This window comes from Alternaria hordeiaustralica (assembly GCF_023758085.1).
Source record: "Alternaria hordeiaustralica strain BMP 2776 chromosome Unknown scaffold_14, whole genome shotgun sequence".
NCBI classification, from domain to species: Eukaryota; Fungi; Ascomycota; class Dothideomycetes; order Pleosporales; family Pleosporaceae; genus Alternaria; species Alternaria hordeiaustralica.
The window spans coordinates 592327-617064 of NW_026056786.1; the positions used below are offsets into that span (position 1 = coordinate 592327).

The 24738-nt window shown below is 53.7% G+C and overlaps 9 protein-coding genes across 9 annotated transcripts; 3 read left to right on the forward strand and 6 right to left on the reverse strand.

Annotated features, from left to right (window-relative positions):
- Positions 1-225: 225 nt before the first annotated feature.
- J4E84_007013 (uncharacterized protein) lies at positions 226-1340 on the reverse strand (the record flags this gene model as incomplete). Its single annotated transcript, XM_049389600.1, has 2 exons — positions 226-1070; positions 1121-1340. The coding sequence occupies 2 exons, from the start codon at positions 1338-1340 to the stop codon at positions 226-228; spliced, it is 1065 nt and encodes a 354-aa protein (XP_049242793.1).
- A 409-nt stretch (positions 1341-1749) lies between these two features.
- Positions 1750-2682, reverse strand: J4E84_007014 (uncharacterized protein; the record flags this gene model as incomplete). The annotated part of the gene is made up of 1 exon (XM_049389601.1): positions 1750-2682. One exon carries the CDS (start codon positions 2680-2682, stop codon positions 1750-1752), a length of 933 nt encoding a protein of 310 aa, XP_049242794.1.
- Positions 2683-3239: 557 nt separating this feature from the next.
- Positions 3240-4268, reverse strand: J4E84_007015 (uncharacterized protein; the record flags this gene model as incomplete). The annotated part of the gene is made up of 1 exon (XM_049389602.1): positions 3240-4268. One exon carries the CDS (start codon positions 4266-4268, stop codon positions 3240-3242), a length of 1029 nt encoding a protein of 342 aa, XP_049242795.1.
- A 1310-nt stretch (positions 4269-5578) lies between these two features.
- J4E84_007016 (uncharacterized protein) lies at positions 5579-6665 on the reverse strand (the record flags this gene model as incomplete). Its single annotated transcript, XM_049389603.1, has 2 exons — positions 5579-6322; positions 6423-6665. The coding sequence occupies 2 exons, from the start codon at positions 6663-6665 to the stop codon at positions 5579-5581; spliced, it is 987 nt and encodes a 328-aa protein (XP_049242796.1).
- A 2117-nt stretch (positions 6666-8782) lies between these two features.
- On the forward strand, positions 8783-10914 carry J4E84_007017 (uncharacterized protein; the record flags this gene model as incomplete). Its single annotated transcript, XM_049389604.1, has 2 exons — positions 8783-9148; positions 9199-10914. The coding sequence occupies 2 exons, from the start codon at positions 8783-8785 to the stop codon at positions 10912-10914; spliced, it is 2082 nt and encodes a 693-aa protein (XP_049242797.1).
- Positions 10915-11678: 764 nt separating this feature from the next.
- Positions 11679-13796, forward strand: J4E84_007018 (uncharacterized protein; the record flags this gene model as incomplete). Its single annotated transcript, XM_049389605.1, has 4 exons — positions 11679-11952; positions 12006-12061; positions 12112-13171; positions 13222-13796. 4 exons carry the CDS (start codon positions 11679-11681, stop codon positions 13794-13796), a joined length of 1965 nt encoding a protein of 654 aa, XP_049242798.1.
- Positions 13797-14000: 204 nt separating this feature from the next.
- Positions 14001-14326, reverse strand: J4E84_007019 (uncharacterized protein; the record flags this gene model as incomplete). Its single annotated transcript, XM_049389606.1, has 3 exons — positions 14001-14209; positions 14239-14246; positions 14322-14326. The coding sequence occupies 3 exons, from the start codon at positions 14324-14326 to the stop codon at positions 14001-14003; spliced, it is 222 nt and encodes a 73-aa protein (XP_049242799.1).
- A 2101-nt stretch (positions 14327-16427) lies between these two features.
- Positions 16428-17195, reverse strand: J4E84_007020 (uncharacterized protein; the record flags this gene model as incomplete). Its single annotated transcript, XM_049389607.1, has 1 exon — positions 16428-17195. One exon carries the CDS (start codon positions 17193-17195, stop codon positions 16428-16430), a length of 768 nt encoding a protein of 255 aa, XP_049242800.1.
- A 1520-nt stretch (positions 17196-18715) lies between these two features.
- On the forward strand, positions 18716-20658 carry J4E84_007021 (uncharacterized protein; the record flags this gene model as incomplete). Its single annotated transcript, XM_049389608.1, has 6 exons — positions 18716-18945; positions 18994-19182; positions 19241-19522; positions 19581-20271; positions 20331-20537; positions 20599-20658. The coding sequence occupies 6 exons, from the start codon at positions 18716-18718 to the stop codon at positions 20656-20658; spliced, it is 1659 nt and encodes a 552-aa protein (XP_049242801.1).
- Between the last annotated feature and the right edge of the window lie 4080 nt (positions 20659-24738).

Genomic DNA, 24738 nt, shown 5'->3' on the forward strand with positions numbered 1-24738 from the left:
GATCTTCCAAACGCTAAATCGGGCAGCTTACAGCTAGCTTCTTTTGATTTTCGAGGCTGACAGCAGAGAAATTGTGTGCTGATCTGATCATCCGTACAACGTTTGTGGAGAGTCGTACGACAACTGTGTCGCAATGGCTTGCGCTGTGATGGGAGTCGGTCAGACTCTTCGATATACGCAGCAGCCAGTAAGGGTTCATCACCACGAACCGTCAAGCTCCACCCCCTAAAATCCAGCGATATACCGATGCTTATCCGTGACCTCAGTAACCTCAAACTTCATGCCAACCCTGAGATCCCCAACCGACTTCGGCACCGCGAGCATACCATAGCAGGGCTTGTATGTGATTCCCTCGTCGATCCTCCTATACTTCATCAACGCATCCCAGGGCTGCGTCTTGTGCTTCTCCGCCGAATCAGGATGTACATTAGGTACCTGACAGCGCGCGCATCGCTGGGTGATATCCAGAACGATTGGCTTGTCACCAGCATCAGGCGTAATCTTGATCGTCTTCCAGCGATCTTCATCCCAGGGCGTGTTGGCATCACCCTTCACGAGGATGTTGGGTCGGAAACGGCGGACGTCGATTGTGAGGCCTTCTGCAGCTTTGAGACGCGTGTTGAGTTCGTCGATACTGGATTGGTTGCCAACGAGCACGGGCATCAGGTCGGGGAAACAGGTCGATGCGTCTCTTCCTAGGACAGCTGGTGCACCGTTCGATACTAGAGGTCTGGGGTCTTCGGAGACAGGGGGCTTGTACACGAGCCGTACTTCCTTATCGAAGAAGCTGTTGAAGGGAGCGGTCATCTTCGTAGAGTACACGCGGGTTCCCGTTGTAGTACTCCATATCTTTGCCGAGTGCTCTTCGGTATTCTCGTCGAGCCATTCCTTAGATGGATGAGCCGGGATCGAGAACTCCAACTTCTCGTCGACCGGATTTGGTGCAGGTGCAGTAACGGTAAGGGTATCAGTCTTCTCGTCGTAGGTTGGTCGGATCAGTGTCATCTTGGAGTTTTGGCGGATCGTCAGGAACTCGTAGTTTGGGTAGCTCACCCACATCCATTGACGATCTGGCTCTGTCAGCATGTTACATCTCTTCGATCTGACAAAAAAGGCGCACCGAGATCGAGACCTGTTGGCAAGAGCTTTGCCGACTTTACGCTGATGCCGTGGCATGACTTGATGGGGTGTATGAAGAGCCCTGTAATCTCTGCCGCTGCTGGTAAAGGTCCAGCATTACTCTTTGTTTGTTGGTTCTTGGTGAAGTAGACATATGTGAGGATGGGTAAGATAAAGATCGATAGTAGAACCGCGATTTGCGTAGTGGCTGGGAGCGCCATGTTGCTGGCTGTGTTACGAGCAGTCAAGATTATGCGGCTTGCGTAGAACCTCAAGAGGGTAGGTAAACTGCAAGTGTTTCTCTCCAACGAGTCCTTTTTCTGCAGTGTACTAGTCACACGACTCTCTTCTCGTGTCATGTACTAATGCAAGTATAGCTGTAGGGCGTGCTCTGACAAATTTAGAATCAGTGCATCAGTCCAGAGCAATGCCAGAGCAAATGTCTTGCCTAATCGAGTGACGCAGAGCGGAGTTTATAACTACACTTGACACTTGACGATAATGACGCATCGAGCGGGGAAGGCGTTCGCAACGTAACGGGCTAGCGCTGCCGAAACCTCGCGTGTGCGGCGTCTCCGCGGCAGTCATGCATCGCGAGAACGCGACCGCGACATCCAAACATGCGACCTCCTACAAACTCTCAGACCGCATCCTCTTGCGCGACCTACCATCGTCACCATCATCAGACTCCTCATCCTCCCCCTCCCGCACCCTATTCAACCTCTCAATCTCCCCCTCCAACTCAACACAATACCCATCCAAATCCTGCGCCTGCTTCACCTTTCCCTCCAACTCCCTCACGCGCTGCTGTAACCTAATATTACCCTCCATACGCAACATACACTCCCTCTCCGCAGCATCAGCCCGTTGCTTCTCCTTCTCGACCTCGTACTCCGCGTCTTCCAAAGCTCGTCGCCGCAACTTCTCGGTTGTCTCGTATTCTTTGAGATCGGATTGGCAGCTGAGGAGTTGGGAGTCTTTGTCGAAGAGGGTGCCGCGGAGTCTGGCGGCTTCGCGGCGGGTGTCTGTGCAGGTTTTGTTGGTGCAGCGGGAGGGGGGTTGGGGTCGGGTGGCTGGGGTTGGGGATGCGCTTGACATGCGTCCTGCTGAAGGTGTGGAGCAGTCGATTGCGCTGTCGGGGATGTCTTGCTCCCATTCTTCGCGCTCGCGCACGCGTGGTGTAGATGGCATTGGAGTAGTACTCGCCACGTAGCTTCGATACTCCGCCCCGGACATACCGACTATCTCTTTCGGTTCGTCGAATCGGTCGTAATTGTACGGGTATCGGTGATGCAAGGGACCGTTCACGGAGGCGGCAATTGCTCGCTCTTGTGGTGTGTACATGTTCTCGTATCGCTTCATCGCTTCTCGTTGGTAAGCTACACCGGTGGGTAGGTCTGGGTATCCTTGGTAAGGGCGGAGTTTCTCGATTGTTGACAGAGTAACGTAGGGCCAGGTCTTTGGATCTTCTTTGTCGTAGGTAGGGATCGCGCGCTTGATGCTCGCATACAGCCTCGAAGAAACGAAGCTGAAGGTGCCCTCGTAGCGCGGAAGAGGTGCCATCTTCGGGTCGAGATCGTGTTAGTCATTTGTGCTGCGTTGTCGCCCATGCTCGACCTACCTTGAGAATTTCTAACGCGAAACGAGGGGTGTGATGCTGCTGCTGTCGATCGGAAGGGGCAGGAAAAGCTTTGCTAGCTATAGAGGCCGGCTGTCGTGATCAAACTCCCGCCCTTTCGGTTAGTCTGAAAGATTCGCGGTGAGAGGACGAGCGCTCCTCGTTCACCTTCACCATGAGCCATCTTTACCACTGGTTGCCATGGAACCTTGAAACATTTCTTGTATTGGACACGAGTCAGGAGAATCTACTGAAGATAAAGCCAGGAGACAGAGACATCAGGCTGACCGATGCCCTCTACCAACAAGTCCCATGGACTAGGTAGAGGCAGCGATGGAGGATCCGAAGCACTATATCTCTGAGCCGAATCCATATGACGTAGCCACGTCTTTGGCGACCCAGTGGATCTAGACCGATTGTCGCATACCCCAAACTTTCTTGCCGAACAAGCCAGCATACGCTGGAATCACGAACCGGACGCGCGCACACATCCCTCATGTTGCTACTGCATTTCGCAACTCTCGATCTTCGGCTTCTTTCGTGCTGCTCCTGCTCCATCCTCCTCCGCTCTCTTCTTCTGCAAACCTGTACCCTGTTTCTTCTTCTTCATCTCTTCCAAAATCTTGAAGATTTGCTGCTTTGCCACCTTGGTCTCCTGCTTCGCTGTCAAGACGTCTTCGCCACGCTTTCTGAGGTCCGATTGCAGACTGGCGATCTCATCTTCCTTCTTCACCAATATCTCTTTCAGGGTACTGAGGTTGGTGCGCTCTTGGCAAAGAAGCTTGTGCGACTGTTCCTTGTACTCGCGGAGTGCCTCTCCAACTTGGACGGAGAATCTTTGGACAGCCGTTTGGTACTTGGCTGTCATTGCAGTAACTTTATTTTTCGCGATTTCCGCTCTAATGTCTGCCTCTATGCTCTCCTTCTTGGTCTTTTCGAGTTCTTCTTCCAGTCCAGTCACTCTGCTGTTGGGTACTGTATCTGTGTCGCCCAACATCTTCATGATCTCATGAATAGCTGCTGCTTCGGGCGACTCATCCTCAGCAACTTCTTCAGTCGCATGGTTGCCGATTATCACATCCTTGGTGTCCTCCTCTTTCTTCGCAATCGGTTTGCTGCCCTTTATTTGACATATCCACTCCTCCAATTCGTCAGATGGGATATGCGGATGCGCTCTCAGCTCACCGTTGCGGTCATAGTTGAGTGGGTAGTAGCGAAAGAGGTTCTTCATGACTCGATTCTTTCGACGGGTAATGGCCCGCTGGCCTTGGAGAGGTCGAAGCCCGTCCATGTCCTTGATGAGTGTCTGCTCGTATACCAGATATTCGGGAGGGAGCTTGCTCTTCCTGTAGTCGAAGTTGTTCTCTGTTGCGGCGATCTGGCTTACTAACGGCCAAGTCCTGGGGTTGTACATGTCGTACGTCTGAGTGACTGTCTTCATATGCATTCGCATGAAGTAGCCGTCCCATGAGAAATCGCCGTTCCAAGTCCCACGGGGCTCGATGTTCTTATCGCTCATCTTGGGGAGCATGGGGCAGAGGGATGATAGAGCAGTAGTAGAGGTTTGCACGAGACGGGGGTGTAGGATACAAGCAGGCCAACATGATGATGCGTGTTTCTTATACGCGACCTCTGTTACCACCTGGGGGAGATGAGGTGATTTGCATCATCAAATGGCTTCTCTCACTCCCACGTTCTGACAGAGCTACGGTGAGATGCCGCACCAGGCCTCAGACGCCATCGGAGATGTCCATCAAAGAACACATCCGCATAGCAAATGCAGCAACGATCACCACAACACACTTACCCCCATCTTCCCCATGACCATCACGCGACAAAACACCGCAGTGAGACACAAACCCGCGCCACACCCTCGGCCCGACTCGCAGGATGCATTGCATGTGGGGGAGAAGCGCCTGCACGAGGGGGCCAGCCTCACCAACCAGTCAAGCTCCGCAGCGCGCTGCGGCACAGTCACAACGAAAAAGGACCGCCCCCGAAGTCTGACTCAAAATGCAGGTACACACCAAAGAGCGTGCGGCGGGGGCAGGCGGTAGACAGTATCGGTGACACACATGCAGACGAGGCAAAAGCCGTCCGGGGATGCATGGTGCATGTGCAGTGTGCATATGCAGGAACGGGAGTTTGCAGATACTGTGTGTAACGTGAGTGACGACAGTGCATGGTGTGCCAACGTCGATGGCGATGTCGATGTCAACCGTAACGTTCACGTCAATGTCACGACGAGGAATGCAACAATCCACATTTCTAACGAGAGATTTGAATTTGATTACCGTAGTATATACCCAACGCCCCAACCATTCACCGTAATACCACAGACCCAGTGAGGCCGAACCCATGCCCACACCCCGACTCCAGCCCCCCAGAAAAGACACCCTACCTATGCCTAAACGCCGCCAAATTCTACCTATAATGCAAGAAGACAAGACAAGACAAGTCGCCATCGTAAGATGAGGGTATAGAAGTAAAAGGAACACACCCATGCCGTGAGTGCGTACATGTTCGGCCATCGCCCATACGAACAGTCTTGTGTTCTGCGTTGGAAACGCTGATACATAAGGCGACAGCAACGTGTAGTGTGTGCGAAGACAGTCGTGATGGTGCCAGACATGTGAATCGAAAGAGTGAAAATTGCAGATGCTGTGAACATAGTGAAGATGATAGTAGTGCGTGCATGTTGCTAGGACACTCAAAGGAATATTAGAGTGTCGGTAGCTCAGCCGCTGGGAACCGTGAAAGCAATGGCAATGGCAATGGGATGAAGGAGTGACGTGATGCGACGGTAGTCGCGATACTGGGCGCAGCGACGCTACGAGGGAACTAAGCCTTTGCTGAAGTCTTCTTGACGGAACCCTTGTTGGAGACGCGGGTAGGTGTCTTGGGCGACTTGGCGGGCGACTTGGGTGACTTGGGCGACTTGGGAGTACGGGCTTTGGCCGGAGTCTTCTTGGGCGAAGGAGTCTTGCCAGGGAGCTTGGGGAGGAACTCGATGGAGGGGACTTGTTCAGTCTCCTTCTCCTCGAGCATCTGGAGGATGACGTCGACGATCTTCTTGACTTCTGCGTAGGTCTTGTTGAAGCCGAGCCACTGGTCCAGCTCACGGAGGACGTCGATGGGCGCCTCGAAGTGCTTGCCGATCTTGGGGTGCACACTCTTCTCAGCTTGATCATTCTTGGCTCCGGCGGCGACTTGACGGGAGTAGTGGTTTAGACGCGCTTCCTCGGACTTCTTGAAGGCGATGTCGTAAGTGGTGCCTGGAAACTGCTTCTCGATTACCTCGAACTGGCGGAGGATGAGCTGCACTTTGCGGATCTGCCACTTGGTCTTGTTGTAGGTCGCGCGCTGGTAGTGCTTGCGGCAGAAGAGAGGCCAGTCGGTGACGTCGCGGGTACACGCCTTGTTGCGGCCAAAGTGGTCGGAGATGACCTTGCGCGAGAGGTCCTTGGTGTACTGGCCAGTCATGCAGCGGGTATGCTCGTCGTTCATGCAGAGGAACTCGCGCTGTGAGTCGGGTACGTCTTCGCCATCGTCGAGAGACTCGTCACCAGAGGCGTCGGGCTCGGCCTTTGCTCAGTTGATACTCGGTCAGTTTGTGGATTCAATGGTGAAGTGGTGACTCCGCACATTGCGCGAGATGCGTGCGGATGGGGGGCTTTGCACTTACGAGGTCGGTCATGACGGTGTCAGGAGTCTTGACAGTGGGCGATGAAGGCTCTTCCTTGGTCGACTTGGGAGTAGAAGGAGGTGCAAGTATGAGCGCCGAGGTGATGTCAGGAGAATCACTCGGACTCTCGACGAGGTTGTCGACAGACATCTTGCTGCGAATGCTGTCGGCTTGAGTGACCTCAGGCGTAAAGGTAGCGCCAGCGGCGGTGTCGGGGGTCTTGATCATGTAGTCGGTGGACATGTTGACTGAGTCCGTGGGTAGATATATTACTAGTAGAGGGACGACTGTTGAAGGACGGTCGGCTGCACTGCTGTTGACGAGAGTTCAGTCTGTTGTTAAGGAAGTCTCGAGGGAGGTGAGCGGAGGCGGGTTATAAGTGGGAGAAAGGGTGGGAGGCGGCGGTGCAATCGCGGTAGGCCGATGGGAAGTGAAGGTGACTCTCAAGTGACCAATTTTTACTGTTTGAACAGACCGCCTGAGCAACCCACCGTCACCTCAGGACGGACTCAACCACGTCCCTGACTATTGTCCGTGATTCACATGTGCCGTCGTACAATGCAACGCACTGCGGCCCGAGACCGCTCGACCGCTTGAGCCCCGCTGAACTGCCATCTGCCTGGTAACTTGGGCCAATGATGAGCCCGTGAGACTCGCGATACACGTCCCTGCCAAGACAATCGTTTGTTCAAGCCCTGGCCAGCCTTTTCTTCGAGCCGCGTATGACGCCTCGAGATCGCGACCCGTGTGAGTCCAACACTTGAAGATATTAATCATGGAATGGTCGGGAAGATGAAACAATCGCCGCAATCGCCAACCCGAGTGGCAACTAGGCAATATTGAAGCTGTGCCGCTACTGAAGGATGATTTACACTCAGAGTAGGCCCGCGGAATGTTGTTACAGTACCCACATTGACAGAATACGAACCAGACAAACCTTCGAGTAGGGTTGAATGAAGTGAGGGAGTGAGAGGAATGGAGTCACGCATACGGTGATTGAAGCCTAGGAATGAAGTCTCCAGACGTGACATGGAAGTTCGAATACGATTGAGTCAAACGAATCCTCCACGCATCTATGACGGCCCCCAAGTGACTGTTAACCGACCCAACCGCGATGGTGTACGTCTAAGAGCTCAGAGTCGACAATCAGGGCTCGTGCCAACAGTTCGCCAGCCCGACCCTTGTGAAGAGACTTACTTGCCGAAGGGTAGATGTAAACGAGCATCTACGGCGTGGCATGAGTTGGTTCCCGTTCCCGTTCTAGTTCCCTGTTGTCTAGGTTTTGATAAGTTTAGTGCCTTCCAAGGTTCCGAGGTCGTAACCGCGCAGCGCTTGTGTCGAGAACTATTGATCAAACACTTATGCGATCCAGCCAATCTAGAATGCGCAAATCTGATGTGCCTGGCGAGATACCGTATACGTCTGAGGCTTAAGGCCGGCAATGCTCCTCCACTACGATCTCCGGACCGAACCCAATTGACTACGCCGCGAAGGATTCCAAGCTGCTATAGGTCGCATTCCGACGGCGGCTATGGGAAGTTACTCAATTGGTGGATACTCCTAAATATAGTGGAAATAGTAGTAGTTATTTTGCACTCTTTGGACTTGTGCCTTTGGAGAAATACGGGGCGAACCGCGGATCGGGGCCAAAAGCGTGCATGAGGCTGAGTCTCTGTGTTACTATTCGACATCTATCTCCGGGACTTCGAACTTCGAAACATTTATCCAGAGTAACACGACTGCGTATGTCCCGTTGCATACCTCAGCGTTGCCGATGCGATCTGAACCGACATGGGACGGACGGTTACGAAAGGGATTTCCACATAGAGGATAGCGGACCATGTCACGCGTGCGACTGCGGCAAGTACCAACACGGCCGGCGCGTAGAGTAAAGTAACGATGAAAGAAAGTTTGTTGTGGGTGTCTTATCTGGTCAGTACCGAGAGCATGGTAGCTCCGTGGACCCCGTGTGGTTGGGGAAGGGGAGACGGATAAAGTCGAGGGTGGTGATGGTGGGAGGGAGATGGCTTGGAGATGGCTTAGGTCACTATCGGGCAACTTGAAGCTACCGCCGATAACGCAAATCACGTGCTGCGCATTCCGTCAACAGACAGTGCCTAGCGTCTTTCGCGCCTGTAGCGTCAAGTGGTAGTGAGGAGCTCCTGTTCTGCGCATCGTCACGCTGCACGGCACCCACAGGCAAATCGCGGGACACGCCAGCAAACTACTGTTTATCGCTTGAGATGCGCCCACACGTCATTCCTACCACGCAACTTCTTTCTACACACTGCATCCTGAGCTGAGCGCGTCCGCGGCCACTTTCCTCGCCCTGCAACCCACGGAGCGCCCTCACAGCCACCATGCCGCCCACCACAGGCACTCGAACGTCTACGAGACAGGGGCGGGCCACGGTCCGACCTACCAACTACTATGCGCGCACCTTCGCCGGCCGCCTCGCCGCCAGCGGGATGGAGCAGACGCCCGAAGCGTCCAACAGCGCGCCCGGCTTCCTGCCCGCCCTCACACACTTTACCGGCGCCGTCGACGCATTCCCCAAGGAGATAATCAAGCACTTCTCCATGTTCAAGGAAGTCGAGGCAAAACTCCACGACCCAGAGCAGATGCTCACCGAGCTGCTCGACGAGATCGCCCAGCAGCCCGTCACCACCAAGGCGCAGCTGGCGGCTGTCGAACAGGCCTCTACAGCATCCGAAAATAATACCAATGTACGTTCTTGTTTGAGCGCACGCCATTACCCCAGGCTCACCATTCGCAGCTCAACCCATCCAACCCCGACAACCTCTCCCCCGAAGAGCAGGCAGCGATCCAGAAGCGCCAGCTCTTCTTTCGCCTTAGAATGCTCATCGCGAACATGCTCCCCACGCTCGACGAGAAGCTGGTAGTTCTCCAGGGCGCCAAAGCCACCAAAGACAAGGGCCTCATGCGCATGCACCACTCCTTCTCCCAGCTCGACGGCGAAATTAGCGACGAAGCGCGATACGGCAGCCTCACACACTGGGCATACGCGGACAAGGAGGAGAAGAAAAAGGGCGGCCAAAACCACGAGCGACAACGGCGCGAGGTGGCTGCGGCGAACAATCTGGCCGCGGCAGCCCAGCATGTGCATGACGTCGACTCAATTGCGGCCAAGAGCGAGGCCAGACGCGAAGCCATGCAGGCCAACAAGCGCAGTCGTCATCACCAGGTCGATTCCGACTTCGACGACCGACCCGCCAAGAAGCCACAGAAGAGGAAGCCCATGCCCGCAGAGACAGCAGGGCCAGACAGCAGGAACCTCGGGTTGGGCATCTCGAGCAATGGCGCAGGTCCGCACGGCAAGCGAAAGAAGACCGAAAAGGCCCTCGCTGCAGCGGCACCAGCTGCCCCGGCCATGGAGCGATCAATAAGCAATGCTCTGAAAGCTACCAGCAACGGCGTACGAGGTGGCTCAAGCCCACGGGGTACCCCAGGTCCAGAGAGCGGCGCAGCGAAGCGCAAACCGCGTGCCGCTCCCGTGCCTGCGCAACGCAAGAACCCGCTTCCGCCGTATTCGCCCCCAATGGCATCGTCACCCCTGGCCGCCAATTTTGCCATCAACAAAGCAATTGCCGGTGCATCGGATCGGCCGTTGTCTGCACGTGCGCGGAAGAACTCCACAGCCAACTCGGTGGCGTCGCTCAAAGACCAAGAGGCTCCTGCGGCACGGCGCCCCTCTTCTTCTCATTCCGTACAACAAGCCGCTAGTAGCAATGTCATTACAGAGCTTGAGCAGGCTGCTGGGATCGTGCGGGACAATGCCTCGGCAAAGGGCGCGTCAACTCCCAAGGAGAGCGCAGAGGTCCCGCCGCCCTTTGACACATCCAACATGAAGTTGGAGGATTTGGGACAGCCTGAGCCAGAGAGTATGGATGTCGATCCTCCTGTGCCGGCAGCAGCCTCTGCAAGGCCCGGTCGTACTTCAAAGACTGCGACACCTGTCATTGGCGCGTTCCCAGAGATATCAATGGCGAGAAGTCGCAGCAGTCGCAACGCGAACAATGGCAACTCCAACTCCAACACCTCATCCGAGAACAACAGCACGACAGGCACCGGGTCGAAACGAGGCCACAAGAAGAACACGCAACCGACTACTGCCACTGCCTCCCCCGCCATGAAACCCGTTCCCAACGTGAAATCGAACCCTCCGTCCTCCGCCGCAAGCTCCGTCGCACAAGAACAAGAATACCAAGAAGCCGAGGTAGAAGCGGAGCCCGAATCGGAAGCGGAAGAAGACGGCGACGAACCCCGATACTGCTACTGCAACGAAGTGTCGTATGGCAACATGATTGCCTGCGACAACGACGACTGCCCCCGCGAGTGGTTCCATCTTGCTTGCGTCAACCTCGACAAACCGCCCACTGGCCGGACCAAATGGTTCTGCAGTGACGAGTGCAAGGAGACACACACCAAGACCAAGGCCAAGGGGGGTCGTCCAGGCAGTAGTAGGCAATAGGAATTAGGAAGGAGTTCAAGGCGTTCTGGGACGGGTCCAGCGGGAGCTGGGTCTAGGCAAGGCCCGAAGGGTAAGGGCAAGGCTAGGTTAAATCTCTGGGATGGTTGGAATGCTTTGTAGAGGGAGCTTCCAACCGCGGTTTGCATTTCTTTGGATTCTTGTGTGGGTTTCGCGGCGTTGTTCCACAGGCCTTGGGTAAATGGCGCATCTTCTCTCTTATGATCATGATTTCTGGACCGGTGATATCCGCTTTGGAGGGCACTGGCGTTTTGCATCGTCCAGACATGGCATCGAGAAGCACAGCCCTCGCCTTTGCTGGTTACAGTATTGTATATGAGGCATTACCTTTGCTCTATCTATTAGAGCACGTAGTTCAATAGCAAAGTACCTACATTCATGAGTCTTGTTGCAAGGGATCTGGAGTGGCCTGAGCTTCAGGTAGCACCGTTGTTGATGCGCGCCATCCCAGAGGTCCTTCCTGACCCCTCATACATGCCATGCGGCAGCGGTACGGCACCCGTCAGCCTCAAGACTGCCCCTTGCAGATCCACCCACGACTTAGAAAGACGTCATCGTCATTGGTCCACGCGCCCTCGCCATGCAGCTCAGCCTGGACCCTGAAGCGCTAGCTGCGTTCGATGATGCACAGCAGCGTCGGGGCGTGCTCACCGCTCGAACACGCGACAAAAACGCCTTGGATACCATAATCCCCCGACGACTATCTCCCGCGTTGGAACACGTATGACATAGACTCCCACTTCATCATGGCACCTACAGACCACCCTTCAGCGGAAGAACTGCTCATATGCGAGCCCGAAGGCGGCGCGCCAAATGCCCCGCCAGACCTCCGTTTCTTACACTACAATGATGTCTACCACGTAGAAGCGGGGTCGAGAGAGCCCGTGGGCGGATATGCTCGATTCCAAACCCTCGTCAATTATTATAGAAGCGACGAGAGATTCAAGGACCAACCGAAGCTCTTGACCTTTTTCTCTGGAGATGCGTTCAATCCCAGCATTGAGAGTAGTATCACAAAGGGTGAGTGAGCTGAAATGCCCGAGAATATGCAAGGAGACTGACGCTAATTCTAGGAAGCCACATGGTTCCTGTATTGAACAACATTGGCACAGACGTCTCTTGCGTAGGAGTATGTACGTCGATGTTTACAAACGTCGAGTTTAACTAACGAAAGCATAGAACCACGACCTTGACTTTGGCGTCAAGCAGTATCGCTACCTCACAGCCAAATGCAAGTTCCCATGGCTCCTCGCAAACGTACACGATCCAGCCCTCGGCGACGGCGTCCCACTCGGAAACGCGAAGAAGACGGTCATGCTCACAGCATCCAACGGCATCAAAGTCGGTGTCATTGGGCTCGCCGAACGAGAGTGGCTTGACACGATCAATGCACTTCCGCCGGACATCATATATAAGAGCGCGTCCGAGACTGCGAAGGAACTCATCCCTGGCCTGAAGGAGCAGGGCGCAGAGATTATCGTATGCGTGTCGCATCAGCGAGAGCCCAACGACAACAAGCTGGCAAAGCAATGCGGCGGCGGCTTGATTGACATCATCCTCGGCGGCCACGACCACTACTACTCGTACAGCCTGATCAACGGCACCCAAGTACTGCGTTCAGGCACCGACTTCAAACAGCTCTCCCACGTCGAGGCGTGGCGGAAGCCCGAAGGCAAGGGATGGGATTTCAAGATCATACGGCGAGATATTGTCAGCAGCATACCACAAGATCCACAGGCAATGGAGCTGGTAGAAGAACAGACACGGGAGATCAGGAAGCGGTTAGACAAGCCGATCGGATACACCGCTGCGCCACTTGACGCCCGGTTCACAACTGTACGGACAAAGGAGTCGAACATTGGCAATTTCGTCTGCGATCTCATGCGCTACTACTACTCAGCAGAATGCTGTATCATGGCCGCTGGAACAATCCGCGGCGACCAGATCTATCCTCCTGGATTGTTGAAGCTCAGAGATCTGGTCAACTGCTTCCCATTTGAAGACCCAGTCGTAGTACTAAAGGTCACCGGCAAGGCGATACGAGAAGCACTGGAGAACGGCGTCAGCAACTACCCAGCCCTCGAAGGAAGATTCCCACAAGTCTCCAACATCACCTTCGAAGCCGACTACTCTAAACCACCACATTCGCGAGTAACAAACGTGACAATCGGAGAGGAGCCCGTAGACGAGACGCGCGAGTATGTTCTTGCTACACGAGGCTACATGGGCCGTGGTAAAGGTACGTCGCCATCCCTCAACAAAGACATCCCACGTACTAACTCCCTTCAGACGGCTACACATCCCTCCTAATCGAAGAAGAAGGCGGCGTCGCCAAAGAAATCGTCTCGGAAGAAAACGGCGTCCTCATCTCCACCATCCTGCGCCAATACTTCATGTCTCTGAAGGTCCTCGGCAAATGGAAACGCTGGGGCAAGTCCATGAACTCGCGCTTCGCGTCTATACAAACGAACTTACAGAAACACGGTCATGCCTTCCACGACCCGAGTCCTACTTCACCTACCCAGTCCCGTGGCAACAATCCCGCAGAGGACCTGGGTGAGAAAAATCAACGCGACGACAACACACACGACACCCTCGGAGAAGAGGACCCAGACCAAGATGAAGACGAAGACGATGGGCCCATGTATGACTCCAGAGTCCCGATACAATTTACAGACAAGCAGACCGAGATGATCCGGCGTGTGATGCGGAAATGGTGGCGCGTTGCTGGTCTCAAGGGAAACCCTAAGCTGTGTGATGAGCTAGATGGCGCGGAGTTCCAGGTCAACTGGACGAAAGCGATTGCGCCGAGACTGGAAGGCAGGATCAGGGAGATTGGGCCTGGGGTTAAGATTGAGGCGTGATGGTTTTGTGTATCTAGATAGCTGTGATGGGAAAGATGGTTAGGGTGTGGATGTTCACTGCTACGGTATGAAGAGGGGAAAGGTGTATGATGTTTATGATTCATGATTCATTAGCCCCAGGCTGGGCTGAAATACGATCTCGAGAGCCTGCTTTAGTGCTACCTCCAAATGCTACCAACCCCGTGACCCCTAATAAACCGAGTTTTACTCCTTCGCATACCCCTTGTACGTTCCGTAGTTTCCTCCCGCAGGCGCAGGAACGTTCTTGTAGTCGCCGTAGGTTGCTGGCTTGGGAGCTGGGACGTTCTTGTAGTCGCCGTATCCGCCTACAGGCGCGGGAACGTTCTTATAGTCGCCTTGTTGCCGTGTTAGTATGATGGAGAGTGGCGAGGTAAGAGAAAGGGAGGAGAAGACTGTATGTGAATGGAGGGGTATAGCATACCGTACGTGCTGTATTTACCCTGAGCAACTGCAGCCGGTGCCGCGAGGGCGCATGTTACGAGAGCGAGGATGGATAGGACGGACTTCATAGTTGGTGTTTGGGGTTGAAGAAAGAAGGTTGGTATTAATGAGTAGTACGGAGACGTTTGTATGGATGGGCAGTAGGAATGGAGTCCTGCTGTGGACACACATGTATAGCGAGCACCATCCTTATATATGTATGTACATAGGTCCTTTAATCGCTCACCTAAAGCTAGCTCTTACCTCCTCGCATGCCTCCCCCGCGTGTTTTAGCTATATCATGCGCTGGCTTCTCTCTTCTGTGGCGTGATTCCAGACTAGATCTCGTATGTGCGGCGGGCTGACTATTGAGCTTGATCCGGTCAAAGCCGTGAGTACGGGGGCGTAGTGGGAAGCAGGCGGGATGGCGTTGGGGAAAAAGTGGAGAGTAGTCAAGATCTTGTCGGAATCAAGCCGTCTACGCAAGAGCAAATGGTTGTTTGTGGAGAGCTGAGAGCGACTTTAGCATCATACACTTGAGGTCGGTGTGGATGCTCGGTGTGTTCAGCTTTGGAACCTTGGTAGTGGACATCCGGTGTCGAAGAGATGTCACTGCAACCCCACAGAGCTTCGACGCTTTGGAATCCGCATCTTGCATTGTAGATTACGCAAGACCCGATGTGGCGCTCGTGATGGTAGCTGGCATCGTGCTATTGATTCTTCTTGTCTACTCTAGTCCCGTATCTATTCTTGTGGTGGTGCATCGAGTTCGACGGCCAGCTATCGAAAATGCGGCACGCGCGCTGCAAGCTGCTCGAACGAAGTTTAGCGCAGTTGATGACCATTATTTCCGACAAAGGTATACGAGACAGGTCGTGGTGGTTGTGTGTCCCAGCTCAGCCCTAAAACGCCACCAGCGATCGTGAATGGAGGGGTGCATCGTGTGTCGTATTCAGCTTAGGCGGGGTAAGAGCTAGAAGCTGGGAGTGCGACTGACCACCATCCGCAATGTTTGGCTATGGCTAATCGTCGCCTTTTCGATTTGGCATGCCTCTCGCCTTTGCTTTCACCTTCGTCCCCGTGTGCATAACTCCATCTCTTCTTCATTGCCGCAATGTCGAACATCGAAATTGAGAAAGGATCAAGTTACGAACATGATCGAGAGAATGAAGACTGCGAGAGATTACTTCCAGATCATGAAGAAGCCTCGCTCGATTTGCGACCATTGCGACAAACATCGCGGCATTGGTCATGGCTAGCAATAGCTACCGCGTTCCTCGGCACAGCTATACTCTCTGCCTGCCTAGGAGCATGGATAGCTCAAAGGGAACGACTCGATGCAGATGCGTTTTGCATCAGGCACACCTCACAGTATTGTACGGTCGATGGAGCTGCTTATGAGGAATGTCTTGCTAATACTAGTCAGCTCCGATCATCAAGGATGTCGGAGTTACCTACAACCAGATCCAGTTCAACGGATCCTTGTTAGTATCAAACGCGTACCGACTAGATGCTGGACCTGAAGTAGATGCGGCGTGGAAAGAGTTGGGTGTTGACTGTAAGCTCTCCTGATGTACAGTGATTCCAGTATCTAACATCCATGACTAGACCATGCCGCGAGAGTACCAAACGAGGAGGCTGGAAAATCGGGTCTTGCCTCTGATCAAGTAAAAATCAAGGAGGAATACGGAGGCGGATATCCGGCACACGTGGAAGGCTTGCACCATCTGCATTGCTTGGTGGGTTTTGCGAATACTGTGTGAGGAAAGATGTTGACCATGTGTAGAACCTGTTGCGAAAGTCCCTTTCTTGGAACTTCGAGTACTACCAGAAGCAAGGGCTTGGTCCGTTCTCCAACGATGCAAACATTCTGAAGCACCACGTTAGTAAGTCAGCGTCCTTGCATACATCTGGAGATGTTACTCACATTTCTAGCTCATTGTCTCGACATCTTGCGGCAACAACTCATGTGTACAGTTGACAATGGCGTTCTGGGTCAAGTATGGTATCAGCCTCCGGACAAGCCATTGCAAGCCTTTGTTGACTTCAATACCGTCCATACGTGTCGGAACTTTGATGCGATCAGGAATTGGGCAGAGAAGCACCAGCTGCCGGCAGCGGAAGACACGCCGCCAGATTTTCTTCAATTACCGGAAAAAGGTGATCGGATATATCATGATGTCCCGTAGACTACCAGAATGGATCAGAGTTATCGAGCGTCGCCCATTCATCTCCTCCATCACTCCAATCTCTCCACATATCTTTCGCTACGATATCCAGCTGACCGTGGCGAAGCCTGGCAAAATCCACGTCGAAAGGGTGCGGCTTGAAAGTCTTGCCTTGGCTGCTGGCTCGGTTCATCAAATCGAGCTTGTACATGCGCACTATCCTCGCAGCAGCGCGAACAAATAGCTCTTTCTCCATATCCTTTTCCCATATGTCTTCTGTGAGCATCATCACCATATGCGAGATCTTGGGGAACTCGCGAAGGACGTTGGACAGGCTACCGTCTCGAAATCCGTTCAGTATTACTTTGGTGACAGCAACCTTTTGGAGCTCTTCGGGATTGCAACCTGTCGCACATCTGAAGTGAGCCAGTAGTCCTACTTCGGGCGAGTCGTCATAATGCTTCACGCGCTTCCCTTCCAGCTGTATCAATAGGATGTCGGTATCGATGCGGAAATAGAATTCGCCCCCACCGGTACCTGGAATGTCCGACGGCAACTCCACGATGTGGTCCGCTTTGATAGCTTGGTAACGAGCCTCTTCGCGCGACTCATGACATATGTTTACCACAGTCGGCGCAGGGCTAGGTGAGTACCGTGGGCAAAAATGCGTTTCGTCATGACTTTCTGCGTGTGGCTTCGTTTCCAGCGCAACCAGGCGAGGAGGCTCGTTGTGGTATGCAAGCGACCAAATCTGCAGGCGAAGTTCCTTGGGCAGCAATGATATGGACATGGCCGTCGGGTAGGAAGGTGGGTTTGAGATAGGAGGAAAGGACACGCTCGGACCTTCCCCATGCAGAGGATCACGTGCGTCGCGATCCGGGCAACGTTGGGTTGGCATTCCGCCATTACGAGTCCTACCCACTTAGCTCCACTTGGCACGGATACCTAACTTTATACCGATAACTATCCCATGTTCGGCAACACATCACACATAACGCGTGGTCAGCTCCGATGCTCATACCTCCGAGTTCCAAAATTCTGTGTCTCGAAGCTTCGCTGGGTGACCCATTCCAAAGTCCAGATCATCCGCGGGGAGCCATGGATATTGCAATCAGATCGTCAATGGCATGTTTGTTGTGATTGACATCGGACTTTTCGCGTGCATCGCGCAAAATGCCATCCATGGAGCTATCCAAATCATCGATTCGCATGGTGGTAAGCGTAGTAAGCCCAGGTGGCACAGCACGATAGCGAGTCATTGCCGAAGGCGAACAGCTTCTGCTGACATCGCATTAGTCCATTGGAAGCAAAGAGCGTCGTGGACAGCCTGGTGACCAAGGTGTTCGAAGGTCGGTGAAGGGCTCCTGGAGCTTGGAGCAACCCGCCAACCCTTATTGTCAAGATCGTGAGCACGGTGCGCGTGTTGTGATACCGCCGAAGCTGGTAAATTGATGAGGCTCTGGGTGGGTTCGATGCGGGTATCCCACCGGAGCCCCCTGGAGTCCCACTGGAGAAAACACGACGGCGTCGTCTTATGTGGATCTGTTGGACTCGCGACCCGCTGTATGTGAAGTCACACTGACACCCGCGCGGATGCTTTGCCGGGCGCAGAGTCTAGTTTTGCTAGCATTGGCCTGATCGACGATGCTGAGACCGATCAACGGCTTGCCTCTCGAGCTCGGAAGAGGCTGAAAGATTTGAGGCTCCATGTGACGAGGCTGGGCGACTTTGCTGTCGTGTTGTTGGTCGTGGAGCGCTTCCCCTCCCCCGCTTTAAAGGCAAAACCACCCCTCTTCGAGCGTCATACCGCAGACACCGCATAGGAAAGGCACGCGCCCGGGTTCCGCTGCCGATTAAACACCGAAACCTTCGTTCTCCTACGATGCTCTCCTGGCGATTCTCTCTCTACCACCTCAATTTCAACTCATAAGCTTGTACACCTAAAATTCGGTGTTCTTTGTCGCGAAACCTCTTTCGCACCGCACCTTCGGAACAACGTCATCGGCAATTGCGCTTTGCTGCGGCACCGCACACTCACACGCAACCCAGCGCAATCCAGACATCCTTCAGCGCGGACACTGCAGAGAAGCGAATCGGTTTTTAGACCTGATTGGCTTGATTAGAAATTTTTCCGTACCTTCGCAATACCCAGTACCCTTCTTGGTGCCGAATTTCGGGAAGCAACACGTCGCGACCAACAGCTGCACCCGTCGCACCTATTCCACAGCCCCGACCGCGGACGGAAACCATCTTCCGTATAAGTACAACGGGTCGCATACACATTTGAAACCATCCAGCGCAACTTTCAGCATGGCGACACAAGACATTTCCGCCCACAACACTGAGCCACAGCCAGTCCCCAAGGGAGAAGAAGCTGGAGACGAATCGCAGGCGCATCTGGACGAGGGGAGGTTGAGGCAGTTCTTCATTGGATCCATAGACCAAGGAACCACGAGTACCCGCTTCATCATCTTTGATGGTCTCGGTGAGCCCGTAGCTCAACATCAGATTGAGTTCACCCAAAAGTATCCTCAGTCAGGGTCAGTACTGCGCATGTCTCGTGACTTTACATGGGTTAATTAGCGTAGATGGCATGAACACGACCCATGGGAAATAATCAACACCGTGGAGCAGTGCATCGATAGGGCTACGAACATCTTCCTTGATAACGGACACGAAATCGAAGACATCAAGGCAGTCGGCATCACCAACCAGCGTGAAACAACAGTCGTCTGGGATACCAATAGTGGGCTGCCACTATGCAATGCGATCGCATGGTACGTACAATATTACCCCAAAGACGAGCACAACGCGACTGACTTCAGGCGATTCTAGGCCAGATACCAGAACCAAGGGACTGGTCCGTGAACTGAAAGATCGCGAAGGCGCCGACGAGCTACTCCAGATGTGTGGACTTCCCCTGTCGACTTACCCGTCATCGGTCAAGCTCAGGTGGCTGCTAGACCACAACGACGACGTTCGCAAAGCATACGACGAGAACCGACTATCTTTCGGTACTATCGACTCTTGGATATTATACAACCTGAATGGTGGAAAGGAGGCCGGAATTCACGTGACGGATACTACCAATGCATCTAGAACCATGTTCATGAACCTGTAGGTCATCCTTTGCATGCTTCTGCTTAAGCGAAAAAGCCCGCTCATGCAACCCTAGGCACACCGTTCAGTACGATGACAAGCTCTTGGATTTCTTCGGAATCGACAAAAACAAGGTTAAGTTGCCAAAGATCGTGCCGTCTTCTTCACCAGACGCTTTCGGATTCCTGCGCACCGGTATACTGGAAGGCGTTCGCATCGCAGGGTGCTTAGGTGACCAATCGTCAGCTCTGGTCGGTCAACAGGGGTTTACGCCCGGCTCTGCCAAGAACACGTACGGTACTGGTTGCTTCCTGCTGTACAACGTGGGCGAAAAGCCGGTCATTTCGTCGCACGGACTTCTGGCAACCGTCGCATACGACTTTGGCGGAAAGCGGAAACCCGTGTATGCGCTTGAGGGCAGTATCGCGGTCGCAGGCAGTGGTGTCAAGTTCCTCATGAACAACATGGGCTTCATCACGCACTCGCACAAGATCAGTGACCTGGCAGCGTCTGTGGAAGACAACGGTGGATGTGTCTTTGTGACAGCCTTCAGTGGTCTGTTCGCTCCTTACTGGATTGACGATGCCAAGGGCACTATATTCGGTATCACCCAGTTCACCGAGCGGGGGCACATCGCTCGTGCGACTTTGGAAGCGACTTGCTTCCAGACCAGGGCCATTCTGGACGCCATGGAGCTTGACAGTGGCCACAAGCTTAACATGCTTGCAGTCGATGGCGGCATGAGTAACTCAAACCTTTGCATGCAGGTACGTGATCTTTCCTACATATGCCCGTATACGCGGCCTCCACTGACTGTTTTCGAAAGACGCAAGCAAACATCATCGGCATTCCCGTCGACCGTCCCGCCATGCGCGAAACCACAGCCCTGGGCGCAGCCATCGCAGCTGGATTTGCGGTCGACGTATGGAAGGAGTTTGACGAACTCAAGGAGATTAACCAGAAAGACCGCATGGTCTTCAAGCCGAATGTCGACAAGGAGGTGGGCGAGAAGATGTTCAAGAAGTGGGGAAGGGTAAGCAGATTCCACGAACCAGAGCCAAGAGTGACAGTTGCTGACTTGAATTTCTTACTAGGCAGTCGAGATGTGCCGCGGCTGGCTAGATGCCGGGGAGGCCAATGGAGAGTTCTCATGATCAACACGTGCAATGGAGCCATAGATATCCACAACTGGTGTGATGCTTTTCTCTGCATCGTCGTATGAAGAATAATGAACTATTTCTAACGAGGACACTTGCGCTTACGCATCCCGGTGAATTGTATACACTCGGGCCGCTGCGTCTTCCAGTGCCGTCCGCTATCCGTCCCTTACACAGGGTTTATGCCTCAGGTGGGCTGACAGTCTCCAATATCTATAAGACTCAGTGCTATAGCCACACCACTGCTTTTGGCCTTACCGCCGGTTTGGCAACGCGGGGCAGTGTCGGATCCACATATATAGTCTGCCCAGTCAGTTCACCGTTCTGATGGCATTGATGTTGATATCCATGTCTCACGTTCAGCCTGAATGTCCGTGGTTCTTGCCAATGAACGACGGATTGCGTGCCTACCAGGTGGAGATTTCGAGGAGGACCCAATAAAGCGTCGACAAGTTATAATACTCTGACAAAAGCTGTGGGTGTAAATGGCGTCTTATACGGCCTGGGTTCTGCCCGGCTTCCGCGGGAGAGGCGCTTCGAGCCACAGGTTCCCCCTTTCAATAGTGGCGTCGATAGTCAGCCTGCAAAGGCCAACATACACTTGCCCACATGTATGGAAGATAGAGCTGTGCCACATGCTCATGGTACGAGAGACACCCTATCGATTCTCCACTTTCCGATAGAAATCGTATGACGCGTTTGTATGCAGTCATGGTCCATCGTTACGAAGTTCGCTTCGTGGGTGATTCGGCTCGTCATAAGCTCGCGTCTGAAGTGTCGAGCGAATGCGAATGGACGGACTTATCCGATCAGCAACGAATAGTGTTGAGCATAGGCAAGACATGCACTCCAGGGGTCGCGATCCTGGTACGTTCTGCGGGCATTCACACTTTTGTCGCCGTATGAGACGACGTTCTGCATTGGTCTTGCGCAGGCGAAGCGGCAAAATCCCAACTTTTCCACGAGGTCGCCATATCCCGTTTTCGGTAGCCGCATTCTTGGTAGCCCAGTTCTTTGACCAAACGTACCCCAACCGAACAGGGTTGTAGTTGGCCGCCTTGTTCGAGCCGATGCGCATTGTCTTTACCTATGTCATGCAGCACTCTGACCCGTTATCGCAAGAAGACCGCGTAAGAATGCCGTTCTGCAAATGGATGTTACCAGGTTCCTGGTATACGTATATGTATATGCACACGTTGCTGAGGATCTCCGTGCGAATCGCAGTTGCTCCTCTTCTTCCACGCAGCTACGGCACAGCGCTCGGGCACGGTCCACCAATGCGAGAAGCCTACGGTCCATAGTGAAGCCCCATGGCTGTGCCGTACAAAGGTGTGGACCGTGCCGCTGCCATATAGCAGGCTCAAATGTAGGGTAGCATGAGTAAACAGTCGTGAACTTGAGGCGGACGTCCGGACCCAATGGCGTCATGCGGGCGAGACCCAACCCGACAACAGCACTGGGTTCATCAAACGCTCACAACACCACATCTCGCCCCAGAACTCAAACACAAACCCATTCCCATTCCATCCTGCGAGCAACGCATTTTGCGCGTTTATGCTCGCGATGTCAGAAAGTGAGGCCAGCGACCAGGGACCCGCCGACAGCCACCAACGGTGGGATCATGTCGCGCAGCCGCGCTCACCGTACGCGGGACGGCATATGGTGATTGCGCAACACTCGACCTCCGGATGCTCTCGCGATATGGACTGGGGCCGGGGAAGCGGGAAAGTAAGCATAAAGGACACAAATCGGTGGAAACTCCGGTGCAGTACTGCCGAGAAAGGCACGCCCAGGGTGAAACAGGCGCCACGATGCAGCGACCGCCCTATTCCAGCAGTGTGTAAACGTTAGCAATAACTAATATTTGGTATATCGTCGACCTGTCTCGCGACCTGCAGGAAGGGTAACCCTGGCCTCCGAAGCTTAGTGTCTGCCACAGTCAAGGATTTTCCAACGGCTGCACCACCCCACGCGCCACCTTAACGTGGAACCGTAGTCGCAGATCAAACTTGATCTGTGCACGTCTGATAACTTTGAACTTAGTGCACACTAACGACGAGGCGGATTGGCGCACTTCTAAATCCTATACCCCCTCAGCCACTCACGGGCTGCCATTGCCCGTCCGCTGGCTATTCTACCCTGAGAGCAAGACCGAGGATCTTGACGCGTGCAAGCATCTTGTTCAAATACGGCCAGCGGCCCTTGTAGTCCCTCTCGGCATCCGGGTTGGGCTGCCACTTACCTCCCTCAAGGTTCATGGAAGCGAGAGGACTTCAAACATGAAGGTCCCCACCCACGTCTATGATGTGCAAAGGGCTCGACCACTCTCGGGCTCCCGGGTCCGTTGAACATTCACGGCCACTACCATGATGCATGTCAACTGACGAACCAGGTTCTATGGACATGGGCTAACTTTGCATAGCTCTCACGGGTACCTGATCGCACTGACGTCTGTCTGCTCTGTCTGGCTTACTATAACATAACGGACCGTCGCGCTGCATGCTAATCCGGAGAATTCATCGAGCGTACCAACAAAATCGCTTGCTTGCCATCCATCATTGCTTGTGCTACCCTTTTGGAGCTTTTACTCGTCAATCACCTCTAACGCCTCGCGCCTCTCCTTTCCTACCATCATGTGCGACTATACGCAAGTTCAATACAAGTGCACTCACGTCCGCTACGTCGTCAAAGCCTGGTGTACCAAGTACCAACAAACGCATGTACGGTGTCCGGCCAATGTCACGGCAGTGTAGGTGTTCGTCCCAACTACCATATTCCTAAACTGATTGTCGGTCCAGAGAATACAGACTCAATGAGAACTGTGGTTCGTTGCCCCATCTCACGATGTCCGTTATGATCACAACCCTAACACGACGCCAGGCGATTGCAGACGATGACACGAACCTGGCCCTCTCCATCATTTCTTATCATCACGGTTGCAATATAGCACGGCGTACACGGCGAACACGGCGGAAAGCTGCACAATACCCCATTTTGAATGTTTTCCTACCTTGTTGGATAGTCGAATGTATCATCACTGTCAATTTCAAAAGTCGTTTTTTCAGTACTCCGTCCAATACTGCTCCACCGACCATGGCACTTAACCGAAATTATAGTCACCAATGTCCGGCGTTGGTCACCAGCCACGATGGCGGAGCTGCATCCATCTGCCGACAACCTTTCGCAAAAATACGATAGCCCAAGGCAACTTGACGTTTAAAAAAGGGTCCGGTTTCCAATCAAAGTTTATGTGATTTTGGCGGTACTGCGTTAGCCAAAGCAAATCGCAGGTGACACACAGGATCTTACCCGACGGCGACAACTCCGAAGCACGCAATCGGCCACCAAACCAGGCGCCAGTTACGTGGAACGTGAACAAAACACGGAACGCGCACCGGAGGAACATACCTTCAATACAGCATTCCGTCTGTTCCGACCTGCAAAACTATCCCCAAGCATAAGGTAAGCTGAGCGCGTCGGCTCAATGTCGGTCGCCTCTCTGTCTGTCTCAGTTTCGCAGCTTCAGAAACTCTCGAGCACCATCCCGGGCAGTGCCTGACTCCCAATTGCGTCGGGTTCGCTTTTCGCAGTTTCTCGCATTCATCACAAGTTAGACTGGAAAGATGTCGAGATATGGATCGGCCGAATACCCGCTTTTGGCTTTTTTAATACAGGCTCCTCGCATCGTAGCGCCAGCTCGCTACCTGCAGCGACGCCGGACTTATGCAGGTTGCCAAATTGGTGTGGCTTACCACGTCCCTGGAGCGCGATAAAAGAGCTGGTAAGGCCAGTAAAATCCTTCTGTCCATTGTTCGGCCTGGCCAATCACGAAAATTGGTTCGCCAGAGGCACGGTCGGGTCGTGCCTTCGCAACCGCATGTCAAAAAGTCTTGAACTGGACGTCGCATCGCATAGCGACTTGTCCTATGCACGATTCGATACAGCTATGTATAGCACGAAGGATGTCGCCCTGATGTTGGTGACGTGGAGTCACGATCCTCCTTACGAGGCTGAGGCTTCGCTGGTATCAAGAGTCAGTCCTGCCCACTATTCATTCTTCCTCCACGAGTAAATCAG